The sequence below is a fragment of the Lygodium microphyllum genome, chromosome 23 (genome assembly GCF_053477565.2).
Source record: "Lygodium microphyllum isolate KBCC chromosome 23, Lygodium_microphyllum_v1.1.10, whole genome shotgun sequence".
In the NCBI taxonomy this organism is placed as follows: Eukaryota; Viridiplantae; Streptophyta; class Polypodiopsida; order Schizaeales; family Lygodiaceae; genus Lygodium; species Lygodium microphyllum.
The window spans coordinates 20,058,493-20,077,215 of record NC_141157.1 but is presented as its reverse complement, the minus strand read 5'-3'; the positions used below and the strand labels follow the sequence as shown (position 1 = coordinate 20,077,215).

The window sequence follows — 18,723 nt, the reverse complement described above, 5'->3', positions numbered from 1 at the left end:
CCACATGCAAAGTATGGGTTTATCCGATCCGTCATAAAGACAGGCATTGGATAAGTTTAAAAAATTTCCTAGCACTTGCTGAAAATATGACCAGCAAAACATTAAAGTATCTTTGCTCTGACAATAGTTGAGAATATGTATCCAAAGCCTTTCAGGCCTTCTATGACAACAAAGGGATAAAGGGAGAGCTCACTTCCCTTTATAATCCACCACAAAACAATGTCGCAGAGAGTATAAATAGGACTATTCAGAAGAAGGTCCATACCATGCTGTCTCATACTGCATTACCTCATAGATTTTGGACAAAGACTGTTATGATAACTGTACACTTAATAAATTGGTCACCGAATAGATCTTTAAGGATGAGAATCCCTCAAGAAGTGTAGTCAAGCAAGACACCTTTGTATGCACACTTAAAAGTGTTTGGCTACAAGGCATTTGTGCACATTCACAAGGAACAATGCACCAAATTGAAACCAATGTCCTATAAATGCATTTTCTTAGGATATGGTAATGAGGGTAAAATGGGATATAAATTATGGGATCCTGAGAGAAGGAAAATTGTACCCAGCAATGATGTTATCCTCAGAGAAGATTGCATGCATAAACAACCTGAAAAGACTGAGAAAGTCAAGAGGATTATATTCCAAGAAAAGATACTTGTAGGACAGCAAAGAGTGTCCACTGTACAGCAGCAAATACCTACTGTAAATGATCCTATAAATACGTGTTGTAAATTGATCAGCAAGAAGTTGCCCATGATATACCACAATTTCAACAAGAAAATGAGCCATTAGAATGGCCAGAATATGCAGAACAGCATGCTGAACCATTTGAATAGCAAGCTATTAATGCAAAACATGCTCAACAGCCAACAAGCACTAATCATTGGGTCCACAGGTCAACCAGAAATACCAAATAGCCAGATAGGTTTGTTCCTGGTGCAAATTATGTTGTTGATTATGCCATGCTGACAAATTGTGGTGAACCATCATGCTTCAAGGAAGCAATGGACAGAGTGGACAACAAGAAATGGCATAAAGCTATGTTGTCAAAGATGGAATCTCTAAAAAGAATGGTACTTGGTATTTGGTGAATTTACCCAAGGGACTGAAAGTCCTACCATGCAAATGGTTTTACAAAATGAATGTCACTAATGGTTCTTCGCCAAATTACAAAGCACAACTTGTTGCAAAAGGGTACAAGCATGAACATGGGACTGACTTTGACAAGATCTTTTCTCCTGTGGTCAAAATGACTACTTTGCAAACCATATTGGGCTTGGTTGCATGTGAGGATATGGAACTTATACATATGGATGTAAAGACTGTTTTTTACATGGTAATTTGCATGAGGACATATATATGCAACAACCACAAGGTTTTGTGAAAAGGGGCAGGAAAAGATAATATGTAAACTCAACAAAAGCTTGTATGGATTGAAATAGGCACCATATGAATGGTATCAGAAGTTTGATACATTTATGCAATCTCAAGGGTTTAAAAGAAGTCAAGTGGATCACTACTTATATACCAAGAAGGCAGTAGATTGCAGCCTCATTATGCTGATTTGTATGTGGACGTCATGTTGATTGGTAGTAGGGATGTTCATGCATTGGACACATTGAAGCAGAACCTACACAACAGTTTTAACATGAAGAATCTTGGTAAGGCAAATCACATTCTTGGCATGTGTATACTCAAGGATGGATCAAAATGACTTCTTTATCTGTAACATCAAGAGTACGTATCCAAGATTTTGTAGTGTTTCAATATGGAAAGGGAAAAAGTGTCAAAAGATGACGTACCAGTGAGAGTGGGGTTTGCGGAGAGGAACACGGAGTGAACTCAACAAACATGAAGAGGAGAAGAGAAGAGAGAAGAGGTAATGGACTGAATGAATCAGCCGTAAAGAATAAGTAAGAGAGTGGCCTATAAATAGGCACAGTCAATCTAGGGTGCCGCCCCTTTTTGGGACTACAAACCCTACACGCAAAACGCAAAAACGTAAACTGCAAGTAAAGGGTGAAGGGTTTGTTAACACCCCCTCTCAGACCCAAAAAGGGGAAGAAGAGGAGTGAGGTGGAGATGGAATGCTACATGTTGAAGAATACTCATGCAGCAGGTGCCACTTGGACAATGTCCCTCCTAGGGAAATTGTTCACTTGCCCAAGAGCCCTAGTACAAAGATGATGAAATCATGCAATGCATAGGAGAAGGAAGATATAGAATATCCCTAAGATCCAAGATTTCCACCTGAAAGAGAACCTGTAGTAAGAACAGTAGACAAAGTGAACTGGAGAACCCGAAACTCAACCTCGGGAGAGAAGCCACTAGCTCCGCGCATCCATGCTAGAAGGAATACGAAGGCCTCGTCACCAAGTCGCAATTGAACCTCCAAGACCCCGAGCTAGGTAGATCCTCGAGATCCTGGGTATGATTAGAAGAGATGACTACTCGAAGACAGCCACCCCAAGAAAATAGATGATGGGTAAAGAACTTCATGTGGAGTAGATGCCCCCTCTAAGACCGGAGGTAAAGGGGGCCCCTCTAAAGGTGAAGAAGAAGTAGGAGTAAGAGCCCTCTCGGAGAGTGAAGAGAGATCATCCCTCGCCGAATCCCCCTCTAAGATAGATAAGGAATCCAAAAACTCATGGATCACGCACTCTGTATAATATGATGTCCAAGAAAGTGCCGTCGAGTGTGCCGAAGAAGGTATCTGGGGTGGTAAAGAACTCCCAGAGGTGGCCTCTCGAACCTAAGTATGTGAGGGTGAAGGGTGGGGCTCAGACTGAACAATGAGTGGGCAACAGTCACTACTTATCAATGAAGCGGACCGGGAAGCCGAAGAAAAGGAAGGAGTCAAGCAGACATTGTCTCTCGAAGGAGCGGACTGATGAGGAGACGGTATCAAACAATCGTCATCTCTCGATGAAGCGGATTGCACAACCGAGGGCTGTGGGAGCAACTATACCTGAAAATAGGTGGGAGAAGACTGCCATTGGCATTGCGACGATCTCCAAGAGGTCGTAGTGCCAATTGATCCTCCAGGTACTCGAAAGGACTTAGTGCGCATCAGATGTGTCTTATTGCCTTGAGCATAGTACTCCGATAGCCGATGCAAAAAGATCTCTGTGTCCCAGAAAGGAGAGGTGACACAAGGAGTGCCTGGTGGAAGACTCATGTACTCCGAGGGGGTGGAGAGCAAAGGTCGAAGTCGGCAAGCATCGGTGGTGAGTCCGTGATGCCACAATAGAAGCACCCAATAGTCCGGTCATCTGTTGGTAAAGAAGCCATGGGTACCAGTGTACCTTGCTGAAGAAGAAAGAGGTGGAAGAGGTCAGCCATGAACCACGACCGCAATGTCCACCTCAAGGGGTGTGAGGGCAGTGTGAAGCACGAACCGCAATGTCCGCCGCAAGGGGTGGGAGAGCAATGGAAGGGCTGGAAGTGAGCTGCCACACCGAACAGTGTGTGGTAGGCTGGACATGGACACCAGGCTGCAATGGCCAGCTTGACATCAATTGGGCTCTGAAATAACCTCTGAACAGTCCAAAATCTGTACTGATTTAGTGCTGTTTCAGACACCTACTTGGTGAGATTACCACCCTCACCTATTCCTGAAGAAAGGAGGCTCTTGCCTCATGCAAAGACAGCATATTCCCACACAACAGTACATACATCAGAAGAAAGGCCCTCACCTAAGGCATATCCATAACTGTCAGGGGGAGAGAGAGAGAAAAGGGAGCAAGCTCAACCCTCTGTGCACCATAGACAAGGTAGGCAAGCTCTCCAAAACCAATTTTGCATCAGCCACTGTTCCTCTTCTTCAAATGAGCCCTCTAAGACCCAAAAAACTGCACACCAGCCCTCTTTAAAGAGGTAAGTACACACATTTGTGCCAAATGGTAGCACTAGAAGGTGTTTCCCATTCTAGCCTTCCCGTTTAAAATTCTCCATCCTCTGTTCAAAATTTGACCTCGACACAGACCAGAGGATTAATCCTCGTGAAAAAACGAAGATAATGACGCAAACAGATTCTGAGGTCCAAAAATAGTAACTCCCTAAATTTTAGGAGTTGCTTCCATTGCATCCCACTAGTCTTCTGTCCATCTTTGCAGACTATGGCTACATCCAAATTTGTAATATAGCTCAACTGAAAGTGAATTTCCACTGATGACCCCGCATGGACTAATCTCTTGAAGATTTGTCCATCTTCACTTTGAACTAGTCTCTTCCAGGCTAGTTCTTCAACACACTTGTCCATATACACTTTCACAAGTCTCTTCCAGGCTTGTCAATCTACAGTGCCATCAGTCTCTTCCAGATTTATATTGGACCTTAACTGTCCAGTCTTGACTCACTAGACATTCCTGGCCGATTCACATACTGGCCATGCAACTCAGGCGTTTAGATTTCAAGAGGGATCCTTCCAAAAAGAAAAACCAAATAAAAATTATGTAATAAAGAAATCAACAAAAAGGTAATAGTTGTCACAGTCTTGTGACAGATGACAGCACACAAGAGGGGGCAACAGTTTCTCTGGTGGTCCTAAGCTATATAGATGACAGCTTCCATAGCTGTTTGAGTAAGGCAGCAATAGCTTTTCAGCATTTCTCGCTATGAATTGAAATTTCTCTCTCTATAGCATTCTCTCTCATCCCTTAGCCATCTCTCAAGTTATCTCAACATTTTCCAACAATTTGGACAATCAAAGGAAGAGATTTCAGTCAATCTCTGCTGAAAACCCTAATTGACAGCAGAAATTAGTATTTTGATAGCCACCTTGAGACCTATGCCAATTGATGAAGGCATTGTATACTGAATTCAGTACCTAAAATTTGTGTAATTGTTAGGGCATTCAGATGCCAGCCCATTCATTGTAATTTGGGGCAGCCTTTGACCAGTTGGAGGTTCCATTCACATAAGTCCTAGGTGAAAAATCAAGGGGCAATTGGCTTGAATTGATTGTTAATTGTTGCTACATCGAAGAGGCTGTTAGAACAGCAAAGGAGATTGTAAATCTCAGCTTGTACTCATTCCATTAGCAATCAAGTTAAAGAAATACCAAAAGGGGCGCCAGTTTTGGGGCCAACAGGGTATCCAATGTCCGAGATTATTAAGGTAATTTGTGCATTTAAAGTTATGTTCATTTGTTGATTGCTGTAATTCAGTGCTTAATCAAGGAATTTTCATCCTTTACAAAAAGGAAGGCTGGTTTCAATGTGGCTGCCACCAGTGAGGCATGCAAGGAGACTTTAAGGCTTTCACGTCTAGTGGGAGAGCTTGAGATTACCAAGACTCGTCCTGCATTGCAATAGCCAAAGTGCTATCATGTTGGCACGGAATCCCATCTTTCATACAAAGACAAAGCACAAACAGGTGAAGTATCACTTTATCAAGGATGTGCTTGATGGCAAAAATATTGAGCTTGTCAAGGTACATACAAATGATAATCCTCAAGATCTTCTCACGAAGGGTCTTCCAACAAAGCGGTTTGCCTATTACTGACAGATAATGGGAGTTGGATAGTATATGTATTTTAACTTCGTACATACTTAGACTTTGCTAATTCTTTTCTCAACCTTAAGGCACGCTACCTTTCGGTGGGAGGTTGTTAGGAATAAGGGCCACTATGCCCTTTATACGTGCTTGGGTATGAACACACCCTTAGCACTTGTACATTACATATAACTATCACAAAAACCTAAAAGAGATACAACTCATTATACCCACACATCATGCATCTCACTTACTCTCACTCTCTACCACGACTCTCTCTCTTTTTTTCGTAATACTACTCTCTCTCTCTCTCTCTCTCTCTCTCTCTCTCTCTCTCTCTCTACCATTAGCATTGTTGAACATCGCATCTCCACTATGCACCCATTACTACAGATGGTAGGTGGCTAATGGCTAAAATCTGCACAATAGAGTAAGAAACCTACACAAAAGGATAAGGTTGAATGGTGGGCAGCCTATCTATTTATAGATATTGAAGGGTGCCCCAAAAAATTAGGGTTTTAGGAAACCATTGAAACTCTCTTGAACCGCATACCAAATTTATGTTTTTCATTAAATAAGTGTGATTTGGGGCAATTAAATATGCTAATCAGCTGTAAAGCATGTTTTAGCCGCATAGTTGACTCCAATGCTCAGATGCGAGGGGAAAATGCTATAACTGAGAGTAGAACTAAGGAAGCAACTTGTGCATCAACTCAACATTGGTTGTAGCATTGCAGCTCTCCATTGACGGATGTGATCAAGGTGAGCTAATCGAGGGTCCGGCTCGACACCAATGACAAGGTCCCAAAGTCCCTAAGATTCAAGCACTTGTTGCATGAAGTTCAACCAAGTGGTGAAATTCATCCTATTAAAACGGGTCTTATCCGTAAATGCATTTTTGGCCATTGCAACAGGAGTGGTAGTGCTAGGGGATGGAAAAAGTGTGTAATGGGGATAGGGTAAATAGGGAGGATAGATAGGTAGAGTGCAGTACACTTGGGAAGTAATCCCAGAGTGCCCACCGTGCATATAAGAAGTGTGTATAGCCGATCCAAATGTGGGCAAGAGTAGGTTGGGTATGGGCATGGTAACCTCCTGTGGAGCCCAAGGTGGAGGGTGTGAGAGTGCGCAGCGAAAGAAGAACACGAACACAGAGGAGAGGAGAGAGGAAGCAGAGAATGAAGGAAGAAAGTCTGCACTAACTGAGATGAATGCTGAATACACTGGAATGGACAGAACAGTCCCTGCACGCAGCCCGGAGCGTCAGTGAGGGAACCAGGACAGACTGGAAGCAGAGGCAGCACCAATGCCGGAGACGGAGACGGAGGGAGCAATGCTGTACCTGCAGAGAGTGAATGCTGGACTGACTGGGGGGGCTGCTATAAATAGCCCCCAGCCAGCAAACTGGCCGACCAGCCAAACTGGCCGACCTGGCCAGATTTGGCCGACCAGCCAGATCTGGTCCGACTATGGCCAGATCTGGCCGACTGCCCAAAATAATGGGCAGTCAGCCCAGAAACAGCCCAGATTGGGCTGTAAAATGCCCAAGGCTGCATGCTGACTAAAGCAGCCTAAAAACACACTGACAGAGCTCCTCTGTCTCCTGTCAGACTCTGACAGGAGCTCACAACCAGGAGATGACAGACTGAGACTGAAGAAGAGCAGGCTAACACCCCCTCTCAACTCCTCGGAGAGTCTGAAGAACCAAGAACCGCATGTGATGAAGCAAAGAAGCCTGAGGCAACGGCTTCGTAAAGAGATCAGCTGCATTGGCTGCCGTAGGACAATAGACCACCACCAGCTCCGAATCCACGATCCGCTCACGAACATAGTGATACTGAACCTCAATGTGCTTCGTACGAGCATGAAACACCGGGTTCTTGGCCAGAGCAAGAGCACTCTGGTTATCCACGCGCAGCTCCGTAGGTCCGGTCTGGGAAAAGCCAATCTCCGCGAGTAAGCGACGGAGCCAAACTGCCTCCATAGCGGTCGAACAAAGGGCCCGATACTCAGCCTCTGTAGAAGAAAGTGCCACAGTAGGCTGCTTCTTGCTGCTCCAAGAGACAGCACCAGATCCAAGGGTGAAAGCATAACCTGTAGTGGATCGTCGCGAATCCACATCACCTGCCCAATCAGAATCACTCCATCCAGAAAGGGTAATCCCATCTCCATACATGATCCCAAAGGATCGAGTCCCCTGCAAATAGCGAAGAACCCGCAAGGCCGCCTGCCAGTGATCCTGGGTAGGAGTCTGCATAAAGGAAGACAATAAAGCCACCACAAAGGAGATATCCGGCCGAGTGTGAAGCAGCCAGATAAGAGAGCCGACAAGGCACCTGTAACGGGTGGGATCGGTAAGAGGAACTCCAGCTGTCAAAAGCTTGGACTCAGGGTCCATAGGGCATGAGATAGGCCGACACTCAGCCATATCAAACTCCGAAAGAAGCTCGGAGATGTACCTGTGCTGCGAGATAAAAATGCCCTGTGCCATCTGATAGATCTCCAGACCTAGAAAGAAGTGAAGGATCCCTAGATCCGTCATGTCAAACTCCTGCTGTAGAATGGACCGTGTATGCTCCACCTGCTGAGTGTCGCTCCCTGTAATGATAAGATCATCCACATACAGGATGAGGAACACCGAAAGAGAATCCACAACCCGTAAGTAGAGGTTGGGATCATAAGCGGAGCGCGCAAAGCCACTCTGTAGAAAGAAGCGGTCAATCCGCTGGTGCCAAGCACGAGGAGCCTGCTTTAGGCCATAAAGAGCCTTCCGCAGCCTGTAGACATGATCCTCCTTCCCCTGCACAAGAAAACCAGGAGGCTGTGAAACATAAATCTCCTCCTCAAGAACGCCATTCAGAAAAGCAGACTTGACGTCCATCTGATAGACAGGCCAACGGTGGTGAGCAGCAAGAGCCAAAAGCACTCGGATGGTGGACATCCTAGCTGTAGGAGCAAAAGTCTCAAAGTAATCCAACCCTGCACGCTGGGCAAAACCCTTGGCAACAAGCCTAGCTTTATGCTTGTCCAAGGAGCCATCTGCAAGATATTTGGTCTTAAAGACCCATTTCACACCAATCACCTTCCGTTTCGCGGGACACGGTACAAGCTCCCACGTATGGTTTCGCTCGATGGAGTCGAGCTCGGCCTGCATAGCCTGTCTCCAAATATCCTGTGCAAGAGCCTCCTCCACAGTGGAAGGCTCGGAATCCTGAAGAATCTGTGATATAAGAGCATAGTTCACACAGAGTGAACTGTCCCGCTGGGCCTGTAAACGGGCTGATCGACGAGGACCTGTAGAAGAAGCAGGAAAGTGAGTAACACCTAAATCCTGCATGAGCCGGCGATACCACAAAGGAATCCTGAGAGACTCCTGCTGCTGCGAGGGAGACCGGGGGGTCTCCGAAACCTGTAAAGCACCCAAATCGGAGAGGGACTCCCCCGCACCGAGTGAAGGTAGATCCTCCGCATCTGAGGAAGGCTGTATATCCCGTGAAGATCCCGAAGTGGCGGTAGAAGAGCTCGTAGAAGACGAAGGCACATCCACCAAAGGGGAAAGGGAAGCCGAAGGAGGAGGAATAGGGGGGGTGCTAAGGGTGATCCTGGAAGGAAGTGAAGGGAGAGAAGGTGGGGGGGGGGGGGGGTCCGTCGATGATGAAGAAACATCTGTAATAGAACCATCAATCGGATCCTCAGAGGCCGAAGCCTCATCAAAGATCACATCCCTGCTCACCTCAACCTGCCGCGTCGTCGGGTCGTAGAGCCGATATCCCTTCGTGGTCGTACTATAACCAACAAAGATAAGCTTTCTCGACTTAGAGTCGAACTTCGTCTTTCTCTTCTTCTTGTCCACATGGACAAAAGCATCGCACCCAAAGATGCGAAAATGGGACACGGAAGGCTTCTTCCCAAAGAAAGCCTCATATGGAGTCATGTCCTGTAGTGCCGAAGTCGGAGAGCGGTTGCGTATATGCACCGCTGTAGCCACCGCCTCACCCCAAAGGAAATGAGGAAGACTCCTATGCTCCAGCATAGATCGGGCCATCTCAATCATGGTCCGATTCGCACGCTCCACCACACCATTCTCTGATGGTGTGTTCGGATGGGAATACTCCACCCGAATACCATGATCCCTGCAAAACTGAGAGAAAAGGTGAGAAGTGAACTCTCCACCGTGATCAACTCGAACACCACGAACCTTGGAAGTTGTTTGGGTCTCCACAAACACCTGCCACTCACAGAAATAGGAGTACGCCTCGCTCTTGTACTCCAAGAAATAAGGCCACACATAACGACTAAAGTCGTCCACAATCAGCATCAAATACTTGGCCTTCCCAAGGGAGGCCGTGTCCATAGGTCCGCAAAGGTCGGTATAAACCAACTCAAGCGGAGAAGTAGCCCGCCTAGAAGCAACCTGCGGGTGAGGCTGCCGGTGCTGCTTGCCCCTCAAGCAACTAGGGCACAAAGTGTGAAGAGGAGGGAAATCAGGAAGTCCCTCCACCATCTTCCGCCTAGAAGCCCGGCGAAGTGAATCGAGGTTCAAATGACCATACCGAGCATGCCAGAGCAGCCCTAGCTCATGGGAAGTCCGCGCAGCCAAGGCTGTGAGCGTATAAAGCCCACCCTCCTGTGTACCTGTCCAAAGAGCATCACCTGTAGAAGCATCCTCCACTGTGACTGCATCCTGAGTAAAAATGACTCGGGTACCTAACTGAGTAAGACCATGCACAGATAATAGGTTAAAACCCAAATCAGGCATATAGAGAACTTTGGCGGAGGAAGACCGCCTGTCAGAAAACATAGGTAAAGTCCCCACTCCATGAACAGGAACTGTAGAATTGTCACCAATGGTGACTGTACCCCCTCTGGAACGAAGATCCTGAAGCCAATCCTGACGGAAGGTCATATGTGAAGATGCTCCGCTGTCGACGAGCCAAGGCTTCTCCTGTGTGGTAGAAGCTAGGGCAGTTTCTTCCTCAACAAAGAGATGCACAAACGCAGATTCTGTTGTAGCTGGGGCCACCTTCGAGTCCTTCTCCTTAGGCTTCAAATGGGGATACTTCTGCCAACACTTCTCCTCGGGATGAGTGCCCTTCCCACAATGGGGACACTTGGGCTTCTTCTCCTTCGCATCCTTCTTGTCTTCCTCCTTCTTGTCCTTGAACTTCTCCTTCTTTTGTTTCTTCTTCTTGCCACCACCTGTGCCAGCCGTAAATGCCTTGGTGGAGCCACTGGCTCCCACCTCTTTGAGTCGCTCGTCATGCTCCAAGACAAGCGGGGAAAGCTCCTCCCATAGGAGAGTCTCACGGGTCCTTGAAGTGATGAGGCTGGTGTAGAAGACATCATAACGGGGTGATGGCAGCTGAGTCAACAGAATCATCGCCATATCCTCATACGATATCAGACGACCAAGAGAGGCTAGCTCGCCTCGCATATCCTCCGTCTTCGTGATGTGCTCCTTCATGGAAGAAGAACCATCAAGACTGAGCATCCGCAACTTCTTCTCCAGGGAAATCTTGTGGGCAAATGTCTTGTGCTGATACAAAGACGCAAGCTTTGTCCATACTTCCGCCGCGGTCTTTAACCTGTGAACATGTACAAGAACAGAATCATGGAGACTCATAAAAAGAAAGGAACGGGCTCGAGAGTTGAGCCTATCCCATAAGGTTGCACGGTCCATAGAGGTGCCATCGGACGAATCCACGGGGGGTCGGTCGATGGGCGAAGAAACAAGCTCCCACAGATCAAAGGTATCAAGGATGCAAGCCACCTTGCATGACCATAGGGAGTAGTTGGAACCATCCAACTTGTCTTCCTTCGGAAAGGAAGGGAGAATCGGCACCTGTATAGAGGGAATCAAGGAAGGCATCCGCACATCTGATGCAGTCTTCACTGAAGAAACCTTCGCAGTAGATGGAACCCTCTGAGATGCATGGATTGAAGAAGGACGAGTGCGAGGAGGGTCTTCCCGATGTCGAACTTCACGATAGTCCCGCCTCCGCTCAGAGGAATGATGAGAAAGAAGCTCATCCTCTGAGTCTTCAAAGCCTGAAAACTGGTAAGACATCTTCCAATCTGCAAAATACCAAAGAAAGTTGTGCCGCTGACGAAATAGGACCAGCAATGTGGTCACCAACCACCAAGACGCAGGCAGAGAGTGCCTATAAACACCTGGATCTGCAAAACGCAAATAGATCTGATGTCGAACACCAGAAAAGAGACCACCAGTACCGGGAACCAGCCCAGACAGAGGTCACCTGCAGGAAAGGAGCAGCCTGGGGTAGAAGCGACCTGCAGAGCAGCAAAACGCAGCCTGTAGGAAGGTCGCCCTGCAGCAGAAGAGGTCGCCTGGCAGCAAACGCAGGGTTGCTGCGTCACTGGATGACGTGGCAGACCCTGTGTACAGCAAACGCAGGCTGTACAGCCTCCTGATGCAATCGCCTGGCTGGGAGGGACCTGTTGGCAGCCGCCTGAAGCAATCGCCTGGCTGATGTGGATCTGTTGGCAGCAGCAGTAAGGTATTTCTCTCCTGAAGGTCGTCCTCCGTGCTCTCAATCAGGCGATGATACCATGTGAGAGTGCGCAGCGAAAGAAGAACACGAACACAGAGGAGAGGAGAGAGGAAGCAGAGAATGAAGGAAGAAAGTCTGCACTGACTGAGATGAATGCTGAATACACTGGAATGGACAGAACAGTCCCTGCACGCAGCCCGGAGCGTCAGTGAGGGAACCAGGACAGACTGGAAGCAGAGGCAGCACCAATGCCGGCGACGGAGACGGAGGGAGCAGTGCTGTATCTGCAGAGAGTGAATGCTGGACTGACTGGGGGAGCTGCTATAAATAGCCCCCAGCCAGCAAACTGGCCGACCAGCCAAACTGGCCGACCTGGCCAGATTTGGCAGACCAGCCAGATCTGGTCCGACTATGGCCAGATCTGGCCGACTGCCCAAAATAATGGGCAGTCAGCCCAGAAACAGCCCAGATTGGGCTGTAAAATGCCCAAGGCTGCATGCTGACTAAAGCAGCCTAAAAACACACTGACAGAGCTCCTCTGTCTCCTGTCAGACTCTGACAGGAGCTCACAACCAGGAGATGACAGACAGACTGAAGAAGAGCAGGCTAACAGAGGGATAGGGACACGTGGAGCAAAGAATGGAAATCCTTGCGTAGAAGTGACCCAAGGGATATGTGATGACAATCCATAAGCAAAGGATGAATATGCTTACGTCTGAAATGTCATGTGGGGGATTTGTGAGTGTCTGCAGGTAGTGAGGGGAATACCCACTGCAACCGTCCCAGAGTGGAAGGACGTCATAAAGTGGGGGTATGTGCAAGGTACAATGTTTAAAGGTGGCATTCCCTTTAACGATGCACCAAGAGGTGGAGTGAATTGAGGGTAGGTAGATGGTGGGATGGAGAAAGAGAAAGTGTTAGGAGTGGAGATGAAAGATCCACCCCTAGTGTGCTTTGGGCAGAAATGGAATGTAATTCAAGATTTTGAAAGAAGGATGTGAGTAGATCAAAATGTGGAGAAGATAGTGGTGGAATGGGAGGGAGTTGAGAAGTGTGGTTTATGTGCTCAAATGAAACAGATGGTAGAGATATACCTAATGAAGGGTGTCTACTTCAAGAGCCTCCTCTATTAAAGTTATCATACTCGAAACCATCCGAATCCTGCACATCAAAAGGAGAAACAAAAGAGGATCTTGGCTCATATGACTCAAAAGGATTATACGAACCTCACACAAGGTTTGGCTATGATAAAGAAGATGGATCACCCCACAAGCAACGAATGTCAAGGTCCCTCCAAGATCAGGGAGATGGCCAATCTCACCAATCGGTCCAAACAGAGTAGTCATACTCATTGGAGAAGTATAAACCGAATTGTACGTAATGTGCAAGTACTCCTCAAACTCTTTATCTATAAGATGACAAAAACGAGAAAAAGAAGATGGTAAAGGTGAAGGTGTGTCTACCTCCTTCTCCAGACCATATTCTCAGAGCCTCCAATGATAGAGAATCTTGATAAGGCATTATAGGATCCCTAGAAGAAGGCGCCTGAGGCATTATGAGTCAAAATCAAGTCACATGTGAGTCTCGCACAACAACTAGCCTCAACAATCATTGCAGGATACTCTTTAGAAGAGCACTGGCTCTCATACCATGTGAAGATATGCTAGGGTTAGCACTAAGGAAACACAGCATGTATGACCATGACAAACACAAAGACTCAAACAGCAACAAGCAAAACTCAAACCCTAAATGCAAAACACAAAACACAAAAACTCCAAAATCAAACACAAAGACAAGCACAAAGAGAAGAAACTCTGAAGTGAATGAATGTTGTAAATGAATGTAAGAGTATACAGAATGCCCAAGGGCAAAGCAATGCAGTGTCCAAGAGTGACGCCCACCGAAGACGGATCCCAAGTGTTGTAACCACTAGTCGAAGTATCAAAGTGCGGGAGACACCAAATGCTAATCACCAAAGTGTCAAGGATCTGAGGCGACAACAGGAGAGGTGTTTGTTGATATAGACAGCCTGCTAGACAACAAAAACCCATGTATTGCAACACTTACCCGGTGGAAGAGATGGCAGTAGCCTTTCACCTGGCACCAGAAGCTGAAAACACTATGATGATGCAACAAATGGAGACCTCCAAACAGCAAGGCGATGGTTGAAAACAAGCCGCCTAGGGATGGATAGTGATGGGCTGCAATCGGTGATGGCTAGATAACAAATGGTAGGTGGCTGGTGGCTGAAATCTACACGATAGAGTGAGAAACCTGCACAAAAGGATAAGGTTGAATGGTAGGCAGCCTATCTATTTATAGATGTTGAAGGGTGCCCCAAAAAATTAGAGCTTTAGGGGACCACTAATACTCTCTTGAACCCTGCACCAATTTTGCATTTCTCATTAATTAAGCGTGTTTTGGGATTGTTAAAAAATGCTAATCAGCTATAAAGCATGTTTTAGCTCAACAAATGTGTCACCACGATGCTTGAATTCCAGTATGACCATGTGGCATGCCAACCTAACTTAATGAAAGCCACAACAATGTCCGCCAAAGGATGTTGTTGCTCCCATAAGAGCTATAATAGGGCCATCTACAAAGCTGTCATATGATTCTTGTTGTCCAATAATGCAACTCCACCCATACGCTTTGGTATGACAATATGTTGCCACCCATACCAAACCTAAAACTATTTTCTTGCATTTTCTACAACGTAAGATGGATGGACTGCACCAATTCCTACAATGACTTCTATATCCAAGGAAGCAAAAGGCAAGATGTAGAGATTATATTGATCACCACGATCTATGAGACTTCGAGCCATACGTGTAATTGCCAACCTTGAGATTTCCAATAGATTAACTTGTCACAAATGTGTAAAACTATCCAATCGAGCAATGCCCAAGGGGCCACATCCACTCCAATGGGATAGCCCAAGTGTCTAGTGATCTTCCTACAAGAAATGATCCCACCTTGCCAACCCAAAATATACAAGCCTCTCTTTGTACAACTAATGAGAGTGGACTTGTGTGCATTAATGTGGGGGCCCAAGGCCAAACCAAAAAGCCTCCAAAAGGCCACTACTCTATCCAAGAAGCTTAGCCCCACTAGCAAAAGCCAAATCTTGGAGTTTGCCATCCACCGCCAACTTATCAACCTCTCTCTCCTTATTTTTCAATAATCAAGTGGCTACCCTAGTGGTAAGCCACTTATATTAATAACCCACTAACCTAGGTTCAAATCTCCCTTTCTATACCTATATACCCTCCCTCTTTGCATGGGCACACACGTGTGTGTCTTAGCTACCTCAAGTTGGACTATGAAACTAAATACAATAAGACTTGGATAAGCCCTCAAAACAACTGAGCATAAAGATGGCACAATCTCAAACACATTTCTTGCACATTTCACAAGCGCCACACAAAACTTTCATATAGTCTCATATGTGCTACTAGTCAAATCTCATTGTTCTATATGGTATCAATTGTCACTCTCTCCACTAGAAGACCATATGAAGGTCACCGTTTTGCTTCAATTTAGGCCTAGCAATGGCCCACATAAAAGGCTCTTATGTACTACGATGATAAACTGGCCCTCAAATGATCCCACCCTCAAACAATTCTAACTAGAGAAAGGCAAAAACGAGAGTGAAGCAAGGGTTATGCTCATATTACTCTCTCACACTTTATTGGACACAAAATATGGTCTATATATTCACTTGTTTAAGCGCAAGTGCTAGACCCTTACCAAAAAAAATTCAAGAGTTCATGCATACATGATACGCAACTTGCGAGTAGAATCCTTAGAGTGGGTATCAAGTCCGAGTTCTTGATCCAACAACTTCTTCCATACATGTCCATTGGTCTCAAGTGTGGAGATCAAGAAAGTAATCACGAGCAACTCTCCATAGAGCTTGTGAGACAACCTTTACTGCTAGAAACGTATCTTGGTGTTGGAATAGCTTTTGCAACCACCAAGGCTATCCAATTTTGCAAGCCTAAACCTTTTTTTATGATGCATCTTGGATATTCCAACATCCAATTCTTTCAGCAGCTGATCCTATGTGATTTAGAGAGAGTGTTGTAGAGTATATTTACTAGGTGCTCAAGAACTAGTCTCTGGCCCTAAAGAACTCAGCCTTCTGTTGGCGTTGAAGAACTCGCCCTTGTGTTGGAACCTATGTAAAAGTGTCACTTTTTAACTTCCTTGGATGGGCTGTCTTGGGTACTCAGAGTACCATACCATACCTCCAATGCATGACTATTAAGTACCGGGTGTTCTCTATGGGAATGTAGGTGAAGCCCTCGGCATGGCATAAAAGAAACCAATTTTTATTTCCTTCCTCCCTAAGACAAGTGCAGGGGCAGGGGGACTTAGAAAAGCGAAGGTAGTCCACAATAATGGAACTACCATTATCACCACAATCTGCTAGAATGAAGACAGCATATCAGTGCTCAAAAATCTTGTCTGCTATATGTTACATCAAAAATATTGCATCACACACACACACACATGTATATACGTTAGAGAGAGAGAGAGAGAGAGAGAGAGAGAGAGAGAGAGAGAGGGAGACAGTCACTCGACTACTGAATGTCAGACGCCGTGATTCCGTTACTTGATAGCGGGTAGCACGCCAAGGAACCAGACCATCCCTTGTACGAAGACCCCCCCCCCGGCACACGCACACACACACACACATGATAGCCCGCAGCATGCCAAGGAGCCAGATCATCCCTGGTAAGAAGACCCGCATACTCGATGGTGCTCAATTGCCACCGAAGCATCTCTCTCTCTCTCTCTCTCTCTCTCTCTCTCTCTCATATCAACGTGACAATGGGTACGCCTAACAGCGTAATTAATGGTTGAAAAGGAGACCATAAGCCAGAAAGCTAAACGAGCGACCTGCGAACCTGAAGAACCACCAGAGAGAGACGCGACCAATGGATGTCCTGACAAACCCTGTTCGCATTCTCAGAAATGAAGACGGTGCGCATGAGTGTGTCTCTCTCGTTTGTGTGTTCTGGCGGAACATTATTCCACTGCCGGGAGGGGGAGGGGGAGGGGGAGGGGGGGAGAAGGGCGATGATTGGAGGGGGGCAGAGAGAAGGAGAAAACGAAGAGGGTCAAACATATTTCACCTTGGCTTTCCACGTGGCACAAATCACTCCCCAAAGGCCACTGTCCAGTGAAGTTGCCCAGGCAAGAGACGAGTGACTAGACATTTGCCTTGGGCCCAAAATATTACTCCCTCTCACGCCCAAATTGTGGTGTGTATTGCTTCCCTCTTAGGTATATCAAAACAAAGGTCTAAAGATACATGCATGCGTCTCACACGTGGAAGATACTCTCTCGTGTTCATTAGCATTGCTTATAATGGCACTAGGCACTCCACGCCAGGGCCCCCCACCTCTCCTTAACTAATAGCATAGATGCTACTCTAATGGGGGGTCAACGTGCACTCTAGGAAGTGAACGCTTGTCTTAGGCCAAAGGAGCAATATTGCTCACACTCATATCGTGGTGTGGATCGCTCGCGTGTTTTGGAAGATCAAAACCTAAAGGTACAAGTCAATGTAAGATGTTGAGGTAACTCTAGTGTGTTTATTAGCATTGCTTATTATGCCATGCTATTGTAATGGTTCTTGTGCACTCTAAGGTGTAGCAATTGTAGTCGATGTACTCTCTTGGTTACAACAATGCAATTGCTCTACACATCAACCATTGCGCACAGATACATGTATGTATGTATGTATAGTGTACATTTTGGAGTGGCTAAAGCTAACAACCAAATCATGCATTGTTTTGGTTGTTTTGTTTACTAGAGGAGCATCAACACCTTGTGCCTTCTTAGGTTGAAAATTGCTCCCCGAACTCTATTCTTAGAATAACTTGCGAATTTGCCCTTAAGATGAGGTGATTGGCTATTTAGTATGAAGCCTACTTTTTCATAAAAGTACAAAAAGTTTAACTCGACATAATTGAGAAAGACTAGCCAAAGTGAGTCGATGGTCTTTTCATGGTTGCTCGAACTAAAAGACTTGTTTGGCTAAGAAGTAGGATAAAGAGGTCAACGAGGTGATGCCCCCCACCAACCTCAATTTAATGATAGTTTTACACAAAATAAACGTTTTTGTAACCCACTCCAAGCTATTATACAAATTCATATGTATTACATATAAGCTTTATGTGAGATGAGTTGAATAATTGAGCCATGCATATTATTTTATGTTTTGGATTTTGTAAGTCCTTAAAACAATACAATACATGATTGACAATCACTCTATTGCCCCCTAGTTGTCATGCTTTTGTGAACCCTTCATTGATAACTTGGTAAAGATATCAAAAATCCCCAAAAAAATTTATTTAAGTGTGATGTATATGATTCTACTATTTAAAAACTTTATGTACCTTACTTAGAAAATATAATGGGAAATCGTTAATAGCATACACACATGCACCATGCGTGTACACACACTGCAAATATGGTTCTCAATCGAAACAACTAAATCAAAGAGAATTCCTCATTTGAATACTCAAGTAACCACCTCTATTAATTTGCAAAATTCAGTAGTATGCACACACGCACGCACGCGCGCACGCGCGCACACATGCATAGATGCAAATGCACACATAAGGCAAATACTATTCTCAATAAAAATAACAAAATCAATTTGAATTCCTCATCCCTCCTACACATCCATGCATGCA

The 18,723-nt window shown here is 45.8% G+C and overlaps 1 protein-coding gene across 12 annotated transcripts in view; it reads right to left on the bottom strand.

Moving 5' to 3' along the window:
- Positions 1–17,097, bottom strand: part of LOC148015947 (uncharacterized) — a 73,086-nt gene extending 55,989 nt beyond the window's left edge. For 6 of the 12 annotated variants that reach the window (XM_087663777.1, XM_087663779.1, XM_087663782.1 and 3 more), the window contains exon 1: positions 16,919–17,097. In XM_087663777.1, the coding sequence (XP_087519903.1) occupies positions 16,919–17,048 (130 nt within the window). In that variant the 5' untranslated portion in view covers positions 17,049–17,097. The remainder of the gene's footprint in view (positions 1–16,918) is intronic. The other 6 variants (XM_087663781.1, XM_087663785.1, XM_087663786.1 and 3 more) reach the window with 3 other exon arrangements.
- Between the last annotated feature and the right edge of the window lie 1,626 nt (positions 17,098–18,723).